The sequence below is a fragment of the Oncorhynchus gorbuscha genome, linkage group LG23, assembly GCF_021184085.1.
Source record: "Oncorhynchus gorbuscha isolate QuinsamMale2020 ecotype Even-year linkage group LG23, OgorEven_v1.0, whole genome shotgun sequence".
Taxonomy (NCBI): domain Eukaryota; kingdom Metazoa; phylum Chordata; class Actinopteri; order Salmoniformes; family Salmonidae; genus Oncorhynchus; species Oncorhynchus gorbuscha.
Window position 1 is genome coordinate 6,689,576 of NC_060195.1, and position 21,000 is coordinate 6,710,575.

At 40.8% G+C, this 21,000-nt stretch overlaps 1 protein-coding gene across 1 annotated transcript in view; it reads right to left on the reverse strand.

Annotated features, from left to right (window-relative positions):
• Window positions 1-21,000, reverse strand: part of LOC124011550 (protocadherin-11 X-linked-like) — a 53,498-nt gene that overhangs the window by 10,063 nt on the left and 22,435 nt on the right. Inside the window, exon 3 of the mRNA XM_046325008.1 lies at window positions 709-3,195. Coding sequence (XP_046180964.1) covers window positions 709-3,195 — 2,487 coding nt within the window. The remainder of the gene's footprint in view (window positions 1-708; window positions 3,196-21,000) is intronic.

Consider the following 21,000-nt stretch of genomic DNA (forward strand, 5'->3'; position numbering starts at 1 on the left):
CAACGGAAATCTGTGATTATTTAATGAGGTCTTATTATTCTGTAGTGGAAACTCTTAGGGGATACGTTTCCTACTATTTCAGGGAAAGTGAACAGCTGATTGAACCCAAATCAAACACTCTATGTTTGGTTTTCCTCTGTCTGTCAGACATGCTAGTTTTTTTTTTTTCAGGTGTGTCAATCAAAAAAAGCTTAGCGCTGCTTTAATCCTTTGGTCCTCAGCAAATACACCTGAGCAGAGTTCAATTAGTAGCGTGGCCGACTTGATTCTCAAGCATGCTATTACTCTGCCACCAGCCTTTCTCACTTAAGATTCTAATTTAAGACTAGTTCCCACCATTTCACTGCCTCCATTATACTTTAAAGTGGAACATTAACCCAAATAAGGTTAAAGTTTTTTTTACAAACATATAATACAAGATAGCAAAGGGAGGTACAATCTGTCTTTTTCACGAAGTAAAGATAGATTTAATTTGAATGAAGTTTCTTGGCCAAACTTTTTTTTTTTTAATCTCCTTCCTCTCTGAGGTATTCTTCCTCAATATTCAATGCTGATGACATTAATGCACATGTGACTTTTTGTGTGGTTCATTCTCCCGGCTCCCTCCCGCTGCCACCCATCACCCTCCATCTTATTAACAAAGGGACAGTGATACAAGGAGTGGGAGTGGGAACAATAGGTAGCTTTAGAAAATAAGTTATGAATTACCTGTCTGGTGTGGATTTGCCCAGGAGTCTTGAATCCCCCTTGACAGCTGCACTCTGAGACCGAGTACGGGTCTGAGCTGGTGGAGGAGCACTTGGAGTGCGAGTCACAGCCCACCACAAACGTGTTGTCTAGCGGGAGCTCCTGAATCACGTGGTGTTTATTGGGCGCCATCGGGGTCTCTGGTTTGATTTGGAAGGTTGGCTGGGGAGAGGCAGACTTGTAATGCTTGGCTAAGTCTGGGCTGTCAGGTTTGAAGGTGGTCGGAGTAGTGGCCCAGTTATATTTCCCCATGGTCTGCTCATCTAGCTCCACAGGCAGGTCCAGGGTTCCATTAATGTGCTCCTGGCTGGGATCATCAGGCTTGGATTCTTCTATGCTGACAAAGTTCAAGAGGAGGCTCTTAGGGGATCTCTTCTTTTTCTTCTTTTTCTTCTTGATTTGACGGTTCTCCTGGTTGGGCGACACCCACTCGCCGCTCTGCTTGCCCTTCTGCACCACTTTGTGCCTGGGAGTCTGACGGCAGCGCACCAAGGCCGTCACGAAGATGACTAAGATGACTGTCATAGTCCCAGCTATAATTGCGATGACAACAATCACGTATCCGTTGGCTTGGGGTGTGACCTCACTGTCTCCCACGTTACGGTCCAATGGAGTCTCCAAGCTCTTACGTAGCTGCTCTAGAATGAACGTAGCGTTGGATACAGTCTCGTTAATGAACAGGTGAATGAGAGCGATTGCGTGTAAGGACTCTGGCTGGCCCAGGTCTTTGACTTTCACCACTAGCCTGTGTAAACCCTGATCGGCTGAGACTATCTTCTCCTGCAGAGTTATATTACCAGTTGTTTTGTCTATGGAAAACAGCCCTCTTGGTGATCCCCCAATGAAACTGTACTGCAGCTCAGCATTCATGCCAGTGTCATTGTCTATAGCGAACACTCTGGTGACCACAGACCCAGGGCTGGTGGTAGACTGGACCAGATCGTAAGAGTAGTTGGATGAGGGGATAACAAAAACGGGTCGATTGTCATTGACATCCACAACATTTATGGTGACCTTGGCGTATGAAGTGCTGGGTGGTTGCCCTCCGTCTATAGCCTTCACCATAAAAGTGTATGAGCTTTGCTGCTCTCTATCAAACGTGATGTTGGGTTTGATCACACCGGTCTGGGGATCAATAATGAAATTGTCTTTCCCGTTCAGGATGGACAGTGTTATGACGGAGTTGTCACCTGCGTCTGAATCTGTGACGGTGATCAGGCCCACGGTCCCGTACAGAGGCAGGTTCTCAGGCACGTAGAAGTTATACTCAGGATGGGTGAAAGCTGGGCTGTTGTCGTTGAGGTCCTGCACTATTAACCTCACTGTGACATTGCTCTGCAGGGAAGTAGACCCATTGTCCCTCGCCATGACAGTGAACGAATACTTCTCCTGCTTCTCTCTGTCCAGGCGTTTGCCAACGGAGAGGATTCCTGACCGTCGATCTATGTTAAACCCATCAGGAGCGTCAGGGCCAAGAGAATAAATAATCTCTGCATTATGTCCGCTGTCTGCGTCCATGGCACTGATCTTTATGAGCTGCGTGGATGGATCATTGTTCTCTGGTATGGACAGCTGAATCTCAGGCTGAGGGAAGATGGGAGCGTTGTCATTCTCATCCTTAATTTTAATTAAAACCATCGCTGACGTGTTCAAAGGAGGCTTCCCAGAATCCGACGCTACTATCTTAATTGCATATTCCCTGGTTGTTTCGTAATCTAGGGGGGCCGCAGTCTCCAGCAGGAACTGGTCATTAAAGACGGGCTTTAACCTGAAAGGAACATCGTGGTCAGTATAACAAGTCACTTTTCCGTTCAGATCAGAGTCCTTGTCCGTCACTGTAATTAGGGCTATTTTTGTGTTGAGAGGAGCATTCTCCGACAGTAGAACCGTTCCATTTACAAGGTTCATTATGTACCGAGTGTCTATGGACGGAACATTGTCATTAATGTCCATTACGTTGACGATAACAGCAGCTCTGGAGGGGGTGGAGCTGCCGTCGCTGGCCAGGACAATGAGTTTGTGGACTGGAGTGGCTTCTCTGTCTAAGGGCTGCTTGACAGTGATCAGCCCGGTGGTGCTGTCGATAGAAAAATGCCTCTTGGTGGATGAGGAGATCTGATTAGAGAAGGAGAAGTGGATCTGGGCGTTGGAGCCGAGGTCTGCGTCTGTGGCGTGGAGTTGGGTGACGGAGGTTCCTATGGGGGCGTTCTCGGGGATGTTCACCTCCACCTCACTGTCCTTGAAGACCGGTCGATTGTCGTTGACGTCGGAGATGGTAACCTGGAGGATGGCCGTGCTGGACTTGGGTGGCGTTCCTCCGTCCTCCACCTTGATCTTCATGACGAAGGTGTCCTTCTGCTCGCGGTCCAGGCTCTGCTGGACGATCAGCTGAGGCCATCTGTCTCCCTCTGGGGTCTCGATGATGTCCAGGCCAAACTCACTCACACTCTGTAGAGACAGGAGGATAATGAAAACACAGATAATTAGTTTCAGTCATTTGTTCCTGGACTAGAGGAAACTACTGCACTGTAAATCCTGCAGCTATTCATTGCTTTGTTATTCATCAGTGTGGGGACGTATGCAATTCACAGCCTGAATTCTGGTCATTTCACATGCATTTCACCTGAAACATGACTATCTTATATGACATGATATGCAGCGCTATTGTCTACAAGTTGTCCTGTAAACTGTCACTAGACTCACACAGCTGGTTTCATTGTCCAGAATTAACACAAATAAAATGTAGTTTGTTTTTAGCTTCAACAGGATGTTTGTTCTCATTGCAGAAAAAGTTCTATAATGTTCTCAAAATATTTGCTTGACGATTAAATCCAGAGGAAAAGGATCCACTTATTACCGAAATACGGTTGGGATGCTGAGAGCGAGGTACACCGTTATATCCATAACCCAAAACGTTTATCTCTTCTTTATGTTATAAACAGGAAACTGACAGACGGAATCTGCACACATCGTATAATGTTTTAGCCCCCCTGCCTTCCGCAGAGGAACTGCTTTGACACAAATTTGATTCAATTTGATCTTTTACTATCTTCCGTCTACTTTGGAATAGAGGAGACAGCTCACAAAATGTCAAGTTCATATGTGAGAGAGACAGCTGAAAGTGAAACCACAGAGATAAGCTTTATGTATTAGAAGGGACAGAGAGACTCCACATTAAACAGACTTTCACCCAAGGGGTGCTAAACCAGTAGGCCATAGTAAAGCCTCATGAAAATGAAAACAAATGCATGTAATCCCCATGAGAAACTGACTCTGACTGTTCAAAGTAATTGCCTGCCCCCCCAAAAAAATGTAGCACTATTATTTATGATTACAGATCAGCTATGTGGTAAAGATGGGTCCTGGCATATTTGCAATCGTTTTGATTTAGAGACGGAGAGGGAGGTGGAGAGGGAGGTGGAGGGGAGAGGGAGGTGACATAGAGGTGGAGAGGGAGGTGGAGAGGGAGAGGGAGGTGGAGGGGGAGGTAGAGAGGTGGAGAGAGGGAGGTGGAGAGGGAGAGGGAGGTGGAGAGGGAAAGGGAGAGGGACAGCGAGGTGGAGAGAGGGAGAGGGACAGAGGTGGAGAGGGAGGTGGAGAGGGAGGTGGAGGGGGAGGTAGAGAGGTGGAGAGAGGGAGGTGGAGAGGGAGAGGGAGGTGGAGAGGGACAGAGAGGTGGAGAGGGAGGTGGAGGGGGATAGGGAGGTGGAGGAGGTGGAGAGGGAGGTGGAGAGGGAGGTGGAGGTGGAGAGGGAGGTGGAGAGGGAGAGGGAGAGAGGAGAGGGAGAGAGGGAGGTGGAGAGGGAGGTGGAGGGGGATAGGGAGGTGGAGAGGGGGGTGGAGGGAGATAGGGAGGTGGGGAGGTGGAGAGGGACGTGGAGGTGGAGAGGGAGGTGGCGAGGGATAGGGAGAGGTAGAGGGAAAGGGGGAGAGAGAAATCTAAGAACCTAAATGAGACACATGCATTTTAAGAAACAAAGAGGGTCTTTGAAGGTCTTTCAGTCAGAAGCAGTTTCATGCTAAAACAAGAAAAAGCAGCCTCTTTAAAGAGATAAGCTTCATGCTGCACATAATGTTGTAAGAGATTACTCTGTCTAGGCACAGCAATGAAATGAGATGAAGATACATACATTCTGACTGTGAACGGTACAATTGAGAACAAATGTGTTCTCTTGACAACCCAGTAGATTTAGAACCAGAATCCTTCCTGTAACAATATAGTAAGGACCATGGCAGTGGGCGGAAGGCCAGTACTATGCATGGTAGCTGCAGCATAAACATGTTGTACATGGTTGTTGTTGGTGCTGAGGGTTCATTTGCTGTGAATGTTGTCACCAGTCTGAACCACTGCCAAGTGACAGAAGTCCCTCCAGAAACCAAAGCAGCACTGCCGGAATGAGAAGGGTCACTTTATCGATACTTGACATACATCTAATTCTTTCTACAGTCTGAGACATAACTCAACGAAAGACTGGAGAGCAAGAACAATGACCATCCAGTAACAATTAGTTCCAGTAGAATATGAGTTCTAGTGGAAGATGAGTTCTAGTGGAAGATGAGTTCTAGTGGAAGATGAGTTCTAGTGGAAGATGAGTTCTAGTGAAGATGAGTTCTAGTGGAAGGTGAGTTCTAGTGGAAGATGAGTTCTAGTAGAAGATGAGTTCTAGTAGAAGATGAGTTCTGTAGAAAATGAGTTCTGTAGAAGATGTGTTCTAGTAGAAGATGTGTTCTAGTAGAAGATGAGTTCTAGTAGAAGATAAGTTCTAGTAGAAGATGTGTTCTAGTAGAAGATGAGTTCTAGTAGAAAATTAGTTCTAGTAGAAGATGTGCTCGAGTAGAAGATCAGTTCTAGTAGAAGATGTGCTCGAGTAGAAGATAAGTTCTCATAGAAGACCAGTTCTCGTAGAAAATGTGTTCTAGTAGAAGCTGCGTTCTAGTAGAAGATGAGTTCTAATAGAAGATGAGTTCTAGTAGAATATGTGCATCTAGTAGAAGATGTGTTCTAGTAGAAGATGCATTCTAGTAGAAGATGTGCTCGAGTAGAAGATGTGCTCGAGTAGAAGAATGGTTCCAGTAGAAGATTAGTTCTCGTAGAAGATGAGTTCTATTAGTAGATGAGTTCTAATAGAAGATGACTTCTAGTAGAAGATGACTTCTAAAAGAAGATGAGTTCTAGTGGAAGATGAGTTCTAGTAGAAGATGAGTTCTAATAGAAGATGAGTTCTAATAGAAGATGAGTTCTAATAGAAGATGAGTTCTAATAGAAGATGAGTTCTAGTAGAAGATGAGTTCTAATAGAAGATGAGTTCTAATAGAAGATGAGTTCTAATAGAAGATGAGTTCTAATAGAAGATGAGTTCTAGTAGAAGATGAGTTCTAATAGAAGATGAGTTCTAATAGAAGATGAGTTCTAGTAGAAGATGAGTTCTAATAGAAGATGAGTTCTAATAGAAGATGAGTTCTAATAGAAGATGAGTTCTAGTAGAAGATGAGCTCTAATAGAAGATGAGTTCTAATAGAAGATGAGTTCTAGTAGAAGATGAGTTCTAATAGAAGATGAGTTCTAATAGAAGATGAGTTCTAATAGAAGATGAGTTCTAATAGAAGATGAGTTCTAATAGAAGATGAGTTCTGTAGAAGATGAGTTCTAATAGAAGATGAGTTCTAATAGAAGATGAGTTCTAATAGAAGATGAGTTCTAATAGAAGATGAGTTCTAGTAGAAGATGAGTTCTAATAGAAGATGAGTTCTGTAGAAGATGAGTTCTAATAGAAGATGAGTTCTGTAGAAGATGAGTTCTAATAGAAGATGAGTTCTGTAGAAGATGAGTTCTAATAGAAGATGAGTTCTAATAGAAGATGAGTTCTAATAGAAGATGAGTTCTAATAGAAGATGAGTTCTAGTAGAAGATGAGTTCTAGTAGAAGATGAGTTCTAATAGAAGATAGAAAGATGAGTTCTAATAGAAGATGAGTTCTGTAGAAGATGAGTTCTGAAGATGAGAAGAAGATGAGTTCTAGAAGATAGAAGATGAGTTCTGTGAGTTCTAAAGATGAGTTCTGTAGAAGATGAGTTCTGTAGAAGATGAGTTCTGTAGAAGATGAGTTCTAATAGAAGATGAGTTCTAATAGAAGATGAGTTCTAATAGAAGATGAGTTCTAATAGAAGATGAGTTCTGTAGAAGATGAGTTCTAAAGATGAGTTCTGTAGAAGATGAGTTCTGTAGAAGATGAGTTCTAATTGAGTTCTAATAGAAGATGAGTTCTAATAGAAGATGAGTTCTAATAGAAGATGAGTTCTAATAGAAGATGAGTTCTGTAGAAGATGAGTTCTAATAGAAGATGAGTTCTGTAGAAGATGAGTTCTGTAGAAGATGAGTTCTAATAGAAGATGAGTTCTGTAGAAGATGAGTTCTGTAGAAGATGTGTTCTGTAGAAGATGAGTTTTAGTATAAGATGAGTTCTAGTGGAAGATGAGTTCTGTAGAAGATTAGTTCTAGTAGAAGATGAGTTCTAGTAGAAGACGAGTTCTAGTAGAAGATGAGTTCTAGTAGAAGATGAGTTCTAGTAGAAGATGAGTTCTAATAGAAGATGAGTTCTAGTGGAAGATGAGTTCTGTAGAAGACGAGTTCTAGTAGAAGATGAGTTCTAGTAGAAGATGAGTTCTGTAGAAGATGAGTTCTAATAGAAGATGAGTTCTAGTAGAAGATGAGTTCTGTAGAAGATGAGTTCTGTAGAAGATGAGTTCTAGTAGAAGATGAGTTCTGTAGAAGATGAGTTCTAGTAGAAGATGAGTTCTAATAGAAGATGAGTTCTAATAGAAGATGAGTTCTAATAGAAGATGAGTTCTAGTAGAAGATGAGTTCTAGTAGAAGATGAGTTCTAATAGAAGATGAGTTCTAGTGGAAGATGAGTTCTGTAGAAGACGAGTTCTAGTAGAAGATGAGTTCTAGTAGAAGATGAGTTCTGTAGAAGATGAGTTCTAATAGAAGATGAGTTCTAGTAGAAGATGAGTTCTGTAGAAGATGAGTTCTAATAGAAGATGAGTTCTAGTAGAAGATGAGTTCTGTAGAAGATGAGTTCTAGTAGAAGATGAGTTCTGTAGAAGATGAGTTCTAGTAGAAGATGAGTTCTAATAGAAGATGAGTTCAGGTAGAAGATGAGTTCTAATAGAAGATGAGTTCTAGTAGAAGATGAGTTCTAATAGAAGATGAGTTCTAATAGAAGATGAGTTCTAGTAGAAGATGAGTTCTAGTAGAAGATGAGTTCTAGTAGAAGATGAGTTCTGTAGAAGATGAGTTCTAATAGAAGATGAGTTCTAGTAGAAGATGAGTTCTAATAGAAGATGAGTTCTAGTAGAAGATGAGTTCTAGTAGAAGATGAGTTCTGTAGAAGATGAGTTCTAATAGAAGATGAGTTCTAGTAGAAGATGAGTTCTGTAGAAGATGAGTTCTAATAGAAGATGAGTTCTAGTAGAAGATGAGTTCTAATAGAAGATGAGTTCGAGTAGAATATGAGTTCTGTAGAAGATGAGTTCTGTAGAAGATGAGTTCTAATAGAAGATGAGTTCTGTAGAAGATGAGTTCTAATAGAAGATGAGTTCTAATAGAAGATAGAAGATGAGTTCTAATAGAAGATGAGTTCTAATAGAAGATGAGTTCTAATAGAAGATGAGTTCTAATAGAAGATGAGTTCTAATAGAAGATGAGTTCTGTAGAAGATGAGTTCTATAGAAGATGAGTTCTGTAGAAGATGAGTTCTAATAGAAGATGAGTTCTAATAGAAGATGAGTTCTAATAGAAGATGAGTTCTGTAGAAGATGAGTTCTAATAGAAGATGAGTTCTGTAGAAGATGAGTTCTAATAGAAGATGAGTTCTGTAGAAGATGAGTTCTAATAGAAGATGAGTTCTGTAGAAGATGAGTTCTGTAGAAGATGAGTTCTGTAGAAGATGAGTTCTAATAGAAGATGAGTTCTGTAGAAGATGAGTTCTGTAGAAGATGAGTTCTGTAGAAGATGAGTTCTAATAGAAGATGAGTTCTGTAGAAGATGAGTTCTAATAGAAGATGAGTTCTAATAGAAGATGAGTTCTGTAGAAGATGAGTTCTAATAGAAGATGAGTTCTAATAGAAGATGAGTTCTAATAGAAGATGAGTTCTGTAGAAGATGAGTTCTAATAGAAGATGAGTTCTAATAGAAGATGAGTTCTAATAGATGAGTTCTAAGATGAGTTCTAATAGAAGATGAGTTCTAATAGAAGATGAGTTCTAATAGAAGATGAGTTCTAATAGAAGATGAGTTCTAATAGAAGATGAGTTCTAATAGAAGATGAGTTCTAATAGTAGAAGATGAGTTCTAATAGAAGATGAGTTCTAATAGAAGATGAGTTCTAATAGAAGATGAGTTCTAATAGAAGATGAGTTCTAATAGAAGATGAGTTCTAATAGAAGATGAGTTCTAATAGAAAGATGAGTTCTAATAGAAGATGAGTTCTAATAGAAGATGAGTTCTAATAGAAGATGAGTTCTAGAAGATGAGTTCTAAGAAGATGAGTTCTAATAGAAGATGAGTTCTAATAGAAGATGAGTTCTAATAGAAGATGAGTTCTAGTAGAAGATGAGTTCTAATAGAAGATGAGTTCTAATAGAAGATGAGTTCTAATAGAAGATGAGTTCTAATAGAAGATGAGTTCTAATAGAAGATGAGTTCTGTAGAAGATGAGTTCTAATAGAAGATGAGTTCTGTAGAAGATGAGTTCTAGTAAAAGATTAATTCTAGTAGAAAATTAGTTCTGTAGCAGATGAGTTCTAATAGAAGATGAGTTCTAATAGAAGATGAGTTCTAGTAGAAGATGAGTTCTGTAGAAGATGAGTTCTGTAGAAGATGAGTTCGAGTAGAATATGAGTTCTGTAGAAGATGAGTTCTAGTAAAAGATTAATTCTAGTAGAAAATTAGTTCTGTAGCAGATGAGTTCTAATAGAAGATGAGTTCTAATAGAAGATGAGTTCTGTAGAAGATGAGTTCTAATAGAAGATGAGTTCTAATAGAAGATGAGTTCTAATAGAAGATGAGTTCTGTAGAAGATGAGTTCTAATAGAAGATGAGTTCTGTAGAAGATGAGTTCTAATAGAAGATGAGTTCTAATAGAAGATGAGTTCTAATAGAAGATGAGTTCTAATAGAAGATGAGTTCTAATAGAAGATGAGTTCTAATAGAAGATGAGTTCTAATAGAAGATGAGTTCTAATAGAAGATGAGTTCTAATAGAAGATGAGTTCTAATAGAAGATGAGTTCTAATAGAAGATGAGTTCTGTAGAAGATGAGTTCTAATAGAAGATGAGTTCTAATAGAAGATGAGTTCTAATAGAAGATGAGTTCTAATAGAAGATGAGTTCTAATAGAAGATGAGTTCTAATAGAAGATGAGTTCTAATAGAAGATGAGTTCTAATAGAAGATGAGTTCTAATAGAAGATGAGTTCTAATAGAAGATGAGTTCTAATAGAAGATGAGTTCTAATAGAAGATGAGTTCTAATAGAAGATGAGTTCTAATAGAAGATGAGTTCTAATAGAAGATGAGTTCTAATAGAAGATGAGAAGATGAGTTCTGTAGAAGATGAGTTCTGTAGAAGATGAGTTCTAGTAGAATATGAGTTCTGTAGAAGATGAGTTCTGTAGAAGTTGAGTTCTAGTAGAAGATGAGTTCTAGTAGAAGATGAGTTCTGTAGAAGATGAGTTCTAATAGAAGATGAGTTCTAATAGAAGATGAGTTCTAATAGAAGATGAGTTCTAATAGAAGATGAGTTCTAATAGAAGATGAGTTTTAATAGAAGATGAGAAGATGAGTTCTGTAGAAGATGAGTTCTGTAGAAGATGAGTTCTAGTAGAATATGAGTTCTGTAGAAGATGAGTTCTGTAGAAGTTGAGTTCTAGTAGAAGATGAGTTCTGTAGAAGATGAGTTCTGTAGAATATCAGTTCTAATAGAAGATGAGTTCTAATAGAAGATTAGTTCTAATAGAAGATGAGTTCTAATAGAAGATGAGTTCTAATAGAAGATGAGTTCTAATAGAAGATGAGTTCTAATAGAAGATGAGTTCTAATAGAAGATGAGTTCTAATAGAAGATGAGTTGTAATAGAAGATGAGTTCTAATAGAAGATGAGTTCTAATAGAAGATGAGTTCTGTAGAAGATGAGTTCTAATAGAAGATGAGTTCTAATAGAAGATGAGTTCTAATAGAAGATGAGTTCTAATAGAAGATGAGTTCTATTAGAAGATGAGTTCTAATAGAAGATGAGTTCTAATAGAAGATGAGTTCTGTAGAAGATGAGTTCTGTAGAAGATGAGTTCTGAAGATGAGTTCTAGTAGAAGATGAGTTCTAGTAGAAGATGAGTTCTGTAGAAGATGAGTTCTGTAGAAGATGAGTTCTAGTAGAAGATGAGTTCTGTAGAAGATGAGTTCTGTAGAAGATGAGTTCTGTAGAAGATGAGTTCTGTAGAAGATGAGTTCTAGTAGAAGATGAGTTCTGTAGAAGATGAGTTCTGTAGAAGATGAGTTCTAGTAGAAGATGAGTTCTGTAGAAGATGAGTTCTGTAGAAGATGAGTTCTAGTAGAAGATGAGTTCTGTAGAAGATGAGTTCTGTAGAAGATGAGTTCTGTAGAAGATGAGTTCTGTAGAAGATGAGTTCTAGTAGAAGATGAGTTCTGTAGAAGATGAGTTCTAATAGAAGATGAGTTCTAGTAGAAGATGAGTTCTGTAGAAGATGAGTTCTGTAGAAGTTGAGTTCTGTAGAAGATGAGTTCTAGTAGAAGATGAGTTCTGTAGAAGATGAGTTCTAGTAGAATATGAGTTCTGTAGAAGATGAGTTCTGTAGAAGTTGAGTTCTAGTAGAAGATGAGTTCTGTAGAAGATGAGTTCTAGTAGAATATGAGTTCTGTAGAAGATGAGTTCTGTAGAAGTTGAGTTCTAGTAGAAGATGAGTTCTGTAGAAGATGAGTTCTGTAGAAGATCAGTTCTAATAGAAGATGAGTTCTGTAGAAGATGAGTTCTAATAGAAGATGAGTTCTAATAGAAGATGAGTTCTAATAGAAGATGAGTTCTAGTAGAAGATGAGTTCTGTAGAAGATGAGTTCTAATAGAAGATGAGTTCTGTAGAAGATGAGTTCTAATAGAAGATGAGTTCTAATAGAAGATGAGTTCTAATAGAAGATGAGTTCTAATAGAAGATGAGTTCTAATGGAAGATGAGTTCTAATAGAAGATGAGTTCTAGTTGAGATGAGTTCTAAAAGAAGATGAGTTCTAGTAGAAGATGAGTTCTAGTCGAAGATTGGATCTTGTAGAAGATGTATATTCATGGAGTAGTTCTTGAACATAAATTTACTAATTACTAAGAACTCCACATGAGTTTTCTGACTAACTATTTCACCATTGACCAAGCCCACATTAAAAAACTGTGGGCGAAACTTTTCTATAAAATTAATCGAAGTGATTTCACCGTTGGAACACAGTGACATTTTTTTTTAGCCCTTCGTACAATATGGTTGTTAAATCTTATTATAAACTTTCTTTTCTGGGACTTTGGCTCAGTGCTTCCATCCAGTCGATGTCACAGCTGCTTCTAATTTGATTTATGAGCCAGACAAGGTTTTTCACCACCTCTGTCTCATTTTCACGTTATACAACATAACATTTAGAGCATTTCAATCAGTTTCATAGAGCTGTGGCTAACTATCTATAATGGCTGTTTATTTTTACTTGAGTGAATTCAAATTAGGCTGATGGATTGTGATAACATTGAGGGCAGGTATACTTACTGTAGAAAAGGTTAAGCAAGAATATGAATCACTGGCCCTAAGGTGGGAGTGACAATAACCTATAAATAAAATACACAACTGAACTGTTTATAAGAGAGTGGTTCCTTCCTCTTCACCCATACTGACCTCCTAAACCCTGTTGATGAAGCATTCATCTACCATTGTGGATCACGCATCTATATGGACCATACATCTACAGTCACCTCCATAATTATTGACATCGTTGATAAACATTAGCAAAATATACTGTAGAAATAATACAAATACTGAGCTATACAGCATAAAATTGTTTTTGTTGTTGATTATATTTCTTCTACTAATACAATTGCTCTGAAATGTATGCCGATGACTCATGTTTTTTCTTAAGTCCGCAATCTGCTCATTTGGTAACCCATCAAAGGGACAGCACCAGACACTCCTTATCTAGGTGTGGACTGCAAACATGGGCATGTTTTACGTACCTGTTTTCAACTCTGTCAGTGGTTTGTCCTTCACTGATGGCTAACCCCCTTCAGATCATTATCTTTGTCAATATTCAGTAAAACAAAATATTGCAATCACTGTCATGCAACATATGATTAAAAAAATGAAGTATCTTCTGTATTTTGTATTAGTATTTATTATGGATCCCCATTAGTTCCTGCCAAGGCAGCAGCTACTCTTCCTGGGGTTTATTATGGATCCCCATTAGTTCCTGCCAAGACAGCAGCTACTCTTCCTGGGGTTTATTATGGATCCCCATTAGTTCCTGCCAAGGCAGCAGCTACTCTTCCTGGGGTTTATTATGGATCCCCATTAGTTCCTGCCAAGGCGGCAGCTACTCTTCCTGGGGTTTATTATGGATCCCCATTAGTTCCTGCCAAGGCAGCAGCTACTCTTCCTGGGGTTTATTATGGATCCCCATTAGTTCCTGCCAAGGCAGCAGCTACTCTTCCTGGGGTTTATTATGGATCCCCATTAGTTCCTGCCAAGGCAGCAGCTACTCTTCCTGGGGTTTATTATGGATCCCCATTAGTTCCTGCCAAGGCGGCAGCTACTCTTCCTGGGGTTTATTATGGATCCCCATTAGTTCCTGCCAAGGCAGCAGCTACTCTTCCTGGGGTTTATTATGGATCCCCATTAGTTCCTGCCAAGGCAGCAGCTACTCTTCCTGGGGTTTATTATGGATCCCCATTAGTTCCTGCCAAGGCAGCAGCTACTCTTCCTGGGGTTTATTATGGATCCCCATTAGTTCCTGCCAAGGCAGCAGCTACTCTTCCTGGGGTTTATTATGGATCCCCATTAGTTCCTGCCAAGGCAGCAGCTACTCTTCCTGGGGTTTATTATGGATCCCCATTAGTTCCTGCCAAGGCAGCAACTACTCTTCCTGGGGTTTATTATGGATCCCCATTAGTTCCTGCCAAGGCAGCAGCTACTCTTCCTGGGGTTTATTATGGATCCCCATTAGTTCCTGCCAAGGCAGCAGCTACTCTTCCTGGGGTTTATTATGGATCACCATTAGTTCCTGCCAAGGCAGCAGCTACTCTTCCTGGGGTTTATTATGGATCCCCATTAGTTCCTGCCAAGGCAGCAGCTACTCTTCCTGGGGTTTATTATGGATCCCCATTAGTTCCTGCCAAGGCAGCAGCTACTCTTCCTGGGGTTTATTATGGATCCCCATTAGTTCCTGCCAAGGCAGCAGCTACTCTTCCTGGGGTTTATTATGGATCACCATTAGTTCCTGCCAAGGCAGCAGCTACTCTTCCTGGGGTTTATTATGGATCCCCATTAGTTCCTGCCAAGGCAGCAGCTACTCTTCCTGGGGTTTATTATGGATCCCCATTAGTTCCTGCCAAGGCAGCAGCTACTCTTCCTGGGGTTTATTATGGATCCCCATTAGTTCCTGCCAAGGCAGCAGCTACTCTTCCTGGGGTTTATTATGGATCCCCATTAGTTCCTGCCAAGGCAGCAGCTACTCTTCCTGGGGTTTATTATGGATCCACATTAGTTCCTGCCAAGGCAGAAGCTACTCTTCCTGGGGTTTATTATGGATCCCCATTAGTTCCTGCCAAGGCAGCAGCTACTCTTCCTGGGGTTTATTATGGATCCCCATTAGTTCATGCCAAGGCAGCAGCTACTCTTCCTGGAGTTTATTATGGATCCCCATTAGTTCCTGCCAAGACAGCAGCTACTCTTCCTGGGGTTTATTATGGATCGCCATTAGTTCCTGTCAAGGCAGAAGCTACTCTTCCTGGGATTTATTATGGATCCCCATTAGTTCCTGCCAAGGCAGAAGCTACTCTTCCTGGGGTTTATTATGGATCCCCATTAGTTCCTGCCAAGGCAGCAGCTACTCTTTCTGGGGTTTATTTAAAAAATATATATATATTTAACTAGGCAAGTCAGTTAAGAACAAATTCTTATCTTCAATGACAGCCTGGGTTAACTGCCTGTTCAGGGGCAGAAAGACAGAGCTGTACCTTGTCAGCTCGGGGATTTGAACTTGCAACCTTTCATTTACTAGTCCAAGACTCTAACCACTAGGCTACCCAGGAATGGACCACCATTAGTTCCTGCCAAGGCAGAATCTACTTTTCCTGGGGTTTATTAAGGATCCCCATTAGTTCATGCCAAGGAGGCAGCGACTCTTCCTGGGTTTTATTATGGATCCCCATTAGTTCCTGCCATTGCAGCAGCTACTCTTCCTGGGGTTTATTATGGATCCCCATTAGTTCATGCCAAAGCAGCAGCTACTCTTCCTGGGGTTTATTATGGATCCTCATTAGTTTCTGCCATAGGCAGCAGCTACTCTTCTAGGTGTCCAGCAAAATGTAAGGCAACAGTATACGTGCGTGTGTTTATAGTGTGCATGTATAGTGTGTATGTATAGTGTGTTTGTGTGTGTGTGTGTGTGTGTGTGTGTGTGTGTGTGTGTGTGTGTGTGTGTGTGTGTGTGTGTGTGTGTGTGTGTGTGTGTGTGTGTGTGTGTGTGTGTGTGTGTGTGTGTGTGTGTGTGTGTGTGTGTGTGTGTGTGTGTGTGTGTGTGTGTGTGTGTGTGTGTTTGTACCTGTGTGTGTGTTTGTACCTGTGTGTTTTTATACCTGTGTGTGTTTGTACCTGTGTGTGTGACTCTTCACAGTCCTTGCCATTCTATAAGGTTTATTGTAATCTGTTTTAAAATCAAATTGTACTGCTTACGTGAGTTACTTGATGTGGAATAGTTCCATGTAGCCTTGGGTTTATTTAATATTGTGCATCTCCCATAGTCTGTTCTGGCATGTCTTGTCCGAGCTGTGTGCTAGTAGTTTAAACAGACAGCTTGGTACATTCAGCTTGTCAACACCTCTTACAAAAACAAGTAGCGATGAAGTCAATCTCTCCTCCACATTGAGCCATGAGAGATTGACATAACAGTTTACAATCCAGGGTTACTCCAAGCAGTTTAGGCTCCTCAACTTGCTCAATTTCCACATTATTCATTACAAGATTTAGTTGAGTGAATTGAATGATTTGTCCCAAATACAATGCATTTAGGTATTTTTTTAAATTTAGGACTAACTTGTGTATTGCCACCCTTACTGAAACTGACTACATCTCCTTGTTAGGTTTTGCAGTGATTTAACTAGCTATAGTAGCTGACTTGCATAGTGTTGAGTCATCCAAATACATAGACACATGGGATTTACACAGAGCCAGTGGCAGGTCATTAGTAAAGAATTAAAAAAGTAAGGGACCTAAACAGCTGCCCTGGGGAATGCCTGATTCCAGCTGGATTATGTTAGAAAGGCTACCATTAAATAACACCATCTGTGTTCTGTTAGACAGGTAACTATCAATCCACAGTATAGCAGGGGGTGTAAATCCATTACATACACATTGCTCAAGCAGCAGACTAACGTCAAAAGCTGCACTGAAGTCCAACAAAACAGCTCCCACAATCTCTCCGCCAATCATCAGTCATTTGTGTAAGTGCTGTGCTTGTTTATTGTCCTTCAATATAAGCATGCTGTTGTCAATGTGTTTACTGTAAAATAGCATTGTATCTGGTCAAACACATTTTTTCCCAAAAGTTTACTAACGGTTGGTAGCAGGCTGATTGGTTGGCTATTTGAGCCAGTAAAGGGGGCTTTACTATCGGAATGACTTTTGCTTCCCTCCAGGCCTGAGGGCACACACTTTTTTTATGCTTGTATTAAAGAGATGGCAAATAGGAATGACAATACCAACCAAGTTGTTTGACCCATGTGGCCTTGTCATGGTTGATAGACAACAATCATTTGTTCAACCAAATCCAAACTCACTTTACGAAATTCAAAATTACAAAGCTTGTCTTTCAAAATTTGTGGGTTTGGTGTTTGTTGCTGGCATGTCATGCCTAAATTTACTAATCTTGCCATTAAAAAAACTATGAAAGGAGTTGGCAATATCTGTGGGGTTTGAGATGAATGAGGCATCTGATTCAATTAATGAGTTTGCCTTTTTTTCCCAAAATGTAGTTTAAGGTACTCCAAAGTGTTTTACTATCATTCTTTATATTAATCTTTGTTTCAGAGTAGACTTTACCCATGGTGATGGATAACGAATGGATTTTTCATGCATGCTACCAAAATTTGTATACCCTAGTGGCAGAGGAAGCCATGGAAGGCCACGTTAACTGAGATTAATTTTAAAGAGTAGAACGTTAAACCAGATTTTAAAAAAAATGTATTTATTTTATTACAAGAATCTTTAGGGGTGCCAATCATTTTGATACCTTTCTTTTTCAAAAAACATATATTGCTTAATAAACAGAATCAATTTCTCTGAGAAATAGTATTAGTATAATTGAACTGTCTAATTTTGAACTGTCTAATTTAGCATCCAATGAAGAACATTAATCAATTATGAAATGCCAACACCTAGTGTCTATTACAGTGTTCTGGCATAACTGGCATCTGTACAAATAGACAATAATATACATTTTCAACATTTCTCTTTGTTTTCTGTGACAGTCAGAACCTACTGGTTCTACCATATGCTCCTAATAGCCAGGCAAAGAAGTTAGAACAGAATTTCTAAACAGAGAGGAGTTGTTTCTCCAAATCCACCCACTGAAATAAAGACTTCCTCTTTCTCTCAACACTGAATTTATCTGGCTCTCCTATAGCAGGATATTGATCTGCACAAGGTGATGCTGACAGAGCCCGCCCACAACAAATGCTGTTAAGATATAAGATATAAGAGATACTGAAAATGACTCAAAATAGGAAGGATTCGGTTTCCTGCAGTGTGGTGCAAAACTCTTTAAATGCTTGGGGAAAAATACCATTTGGAGTAGAGTAGAACCCGAAACAACCAAAGTCAATTCCTCCATCCCTTGAGTCTGAACTGCTTCACATGTCAATGTCTCAAATGGCTTCCTATTCCCTATATAGTGCCCTACTTTTGACCAGAGAACATGGACGGTATTACTTTCCCCTGACCCTGCACATGTTCGTGGAACATCATTGCGTCATTCCAAGACGACGTAGCAGTACCAGCACTGACACTGCTAATGGTACACATTCCATTTTAGAATCCCATAATTATGCTGCTATGGATGATTGCTACACTCATTATTAAGGTGGCATGACTGGTTTCATATGTGAAAGGACAGACCAACCTGGTTTTGAATTAAAGTGGCTGTCATATCTAATCTGTCCATTCTGATACCAGCTAGCCTACATGTCTGTCAGCTGAGGGGACATAACTGGCCTACTGTGATGATACAGAATGATAGCAGTTTTGGCTTGATGTCAGGAACATAACAGGAACACTGTGATGACACACAACGGTAGCAGTTTTAGCTTCATGACCAGTGTTGCATTCAAGACCATCCAAAGCGAGATTGATTAAAGACCAAGACCAGAGCAAATAGAGTCAGAGTCAAGACCCGAGACTGGAGGGGTGGGCGAGACCGAGTCAAGACCAAGACTGGAGGGGTGGGAGAGACACAGTCAAGACCGAGACCGGAGGGGTGGGCGAGACCGAGTCAAGACCGAGACCAAGTCAAAGTGAGACTGGTTGCAAGAACACGACTTTCGATCATTATAGAATTGCCAAAGGCCACAAAATACAAATGAATGGATTATGGATTATGAAATATGTAAACACCAAAGGAGTCCTCTTACATTTGAGAACTTTACAGTCCTATTGATCAAACAAACCCAGTTATGCATATTAACAACAACAAGGTCAACAACTAATGCTAGCCAGAGCAAGATGAGCTAAAATCAAAGAAAGGAACATTAGATAAACGCTCTCAAACTTTTTCAACTCGTTGGCCGTCAAAATTGCATTAATAAATGACGGAGAATTGTAACCTCCTCACCCTTCTGCAGCTCGCCTGCCAATGCATGCTTGTCCCAACCAAGCACCCAAGTTAACTGGTTAAAGTTGGCTAGCTTGCTAGCTAGCTACTTCCAGCCACAATTGAGAGAACACCTCGCTCTGACCATTTTAGTCGCTGGTTTGGCTGTTTACGTGTTATCTAAAGCGTGCTTGACTAACTAGCATTTATTTTTGTCATATTTAGCGGGTGTTACATGTTAGTAAATTCATCACTTGTTGTGTGCTCTGGCCCACTCAAACGAGAGTGCTCTAAAATCGGAGTAGATAGCCATAGTGAATTTGCGAACACAAGAGATATGCTAACTGGATAACAGTTGTTCAAGTACTTGCTAGCTAACCAAATGACACCTACATCTATAGGTGTGTATAGCCACCAAAAAACGGTATGAAGGGAAAAAGGTCAGTCATTCACCCACTCCTCCAATGACATGACATCCTCCTAGCAGCTAGCTAGCTAGCTATCTTGCTAACGTTAAGCTCAGTTTTTTTAGCTTGCTACATAAATAGATACGCTAGCCTATTAGCCACATTATGACTGACTTGTGACCATTGCCCTTGCTAGTTTGATTGTTTTGACATTCCCAGCCTTAGTTACATTCGTCCGTTTTTTGTCCAAAATAATATGTCATTGAAACTAAAACACTGAATCCCAAATGGAGGCAGAAAACAATGTACCAGGCCAGCTGTGATTTTCACCCTGATAACAATATTTTTGGACCTACCAAGAAATGTATTGGTGAATTTTATTAACCATGCATTGAACTGCATCCATCTATTCTGCCAACAATGCCTTACTACACTTCATGGAACGCTGAGTCAAATAGAAGCTATTTTTATAACCTCTTATATAGTTGCATCTTTCCATCAGCCCTACGCAGTGGTGTAGTGGTGCTTTAAACATCATGCTGTGTGACTGCTGTCTTTCTGTCAGCCCTACGCAGTGGTGTAGTGGTGATTTAAACATCATGCTGTGTGTGACTGCTGTCTTTCAGTCAGCCCTACGCAGTGGTGTAGTGGTGCTTTAAACATCATGCTGTGTGTGACCGCTGTCTTTCCGTCAGCCCTACGCAGTGGTGTAGTGGTGCTTTAAACATCATGCTGTGTGTGACTGCTGTCTTTCCGTCAGCCCTACGCAGTGGTGTAGTGGTGCTTTAAACATCATGCTGTGTGTGACTGCTGTCTTTCCGTCAACCCTACGCAGTGGTGTAGTGGTGCTTTAAACATCACGCTGTGTGTGACTGCTGTCTTTCCGTCAGCCCTACGCAGTGGTGTAGTGGTGCTTTAAACATCACGCTGTGTGTGACTGCTGTCTTTCCGTCAGCCCTACGCAGTTGTGTAGTGGTGCTTTAAACATCACGCTGTGTGTGACTGCTGTCTTTCCGTCAGCCCTACGCAGTGGTGTAGTGGTGCTTTAAACATCATGCTGTGTGTGACTGCTGTCTTTCCGTCAGCCCTACGCAGTGGTGTAGTGGTGCTTTAAACATCATGCTGTGTGTGACTGCTGTCTTTCTGTCAACCCTACGCAGTGGTGTAGTGGTGCTTTAAACATCATGCTGTGTGTGACTGCTGTCTTTCCGTCAGCCCTACGCAGTGGTGTAGTGGTGCTTTAAACATCATGCTGTGTGTGACTGCTGTCTTTCCGTCAGCCCTACGCAGTGGTGTAGTGGTGCTTTAAACATCATGCTGTGTGTGACTGCTGTCTTTCCGTCAGCCCTACGCAGTGGTGTAGTGGTGCTTTAAACATCATGCTGTGTGTGACTGCTGTCTTTCCGTCAGCCCTACGCAGTGGTGTAGTGGTGCTTTAAACATCATGCTGTGTGTGACTGCTGTCTATCAGTCAGCCCTACGCAGTGGTGTAGTGGTGCTTTAAACATCATGCTGTGTGTGACTGCTGTCTTTCCGTCAGCCCTACGCAGTGGTGTAGTGGTGCTTTAAACATCATGCTGTGTGACTGCTGTCTTTCTGTCAGCCCTACGCAGTGGTGTAGTGGTGCTTTAAACATCACGCTGTGTGTGACTGCTGTCTTTCCGTCAGCCCTACGCAGTGGTGTAGTGGTGCTTTAAACATCACGCTGTGTGTGACTGCTGTCTTTC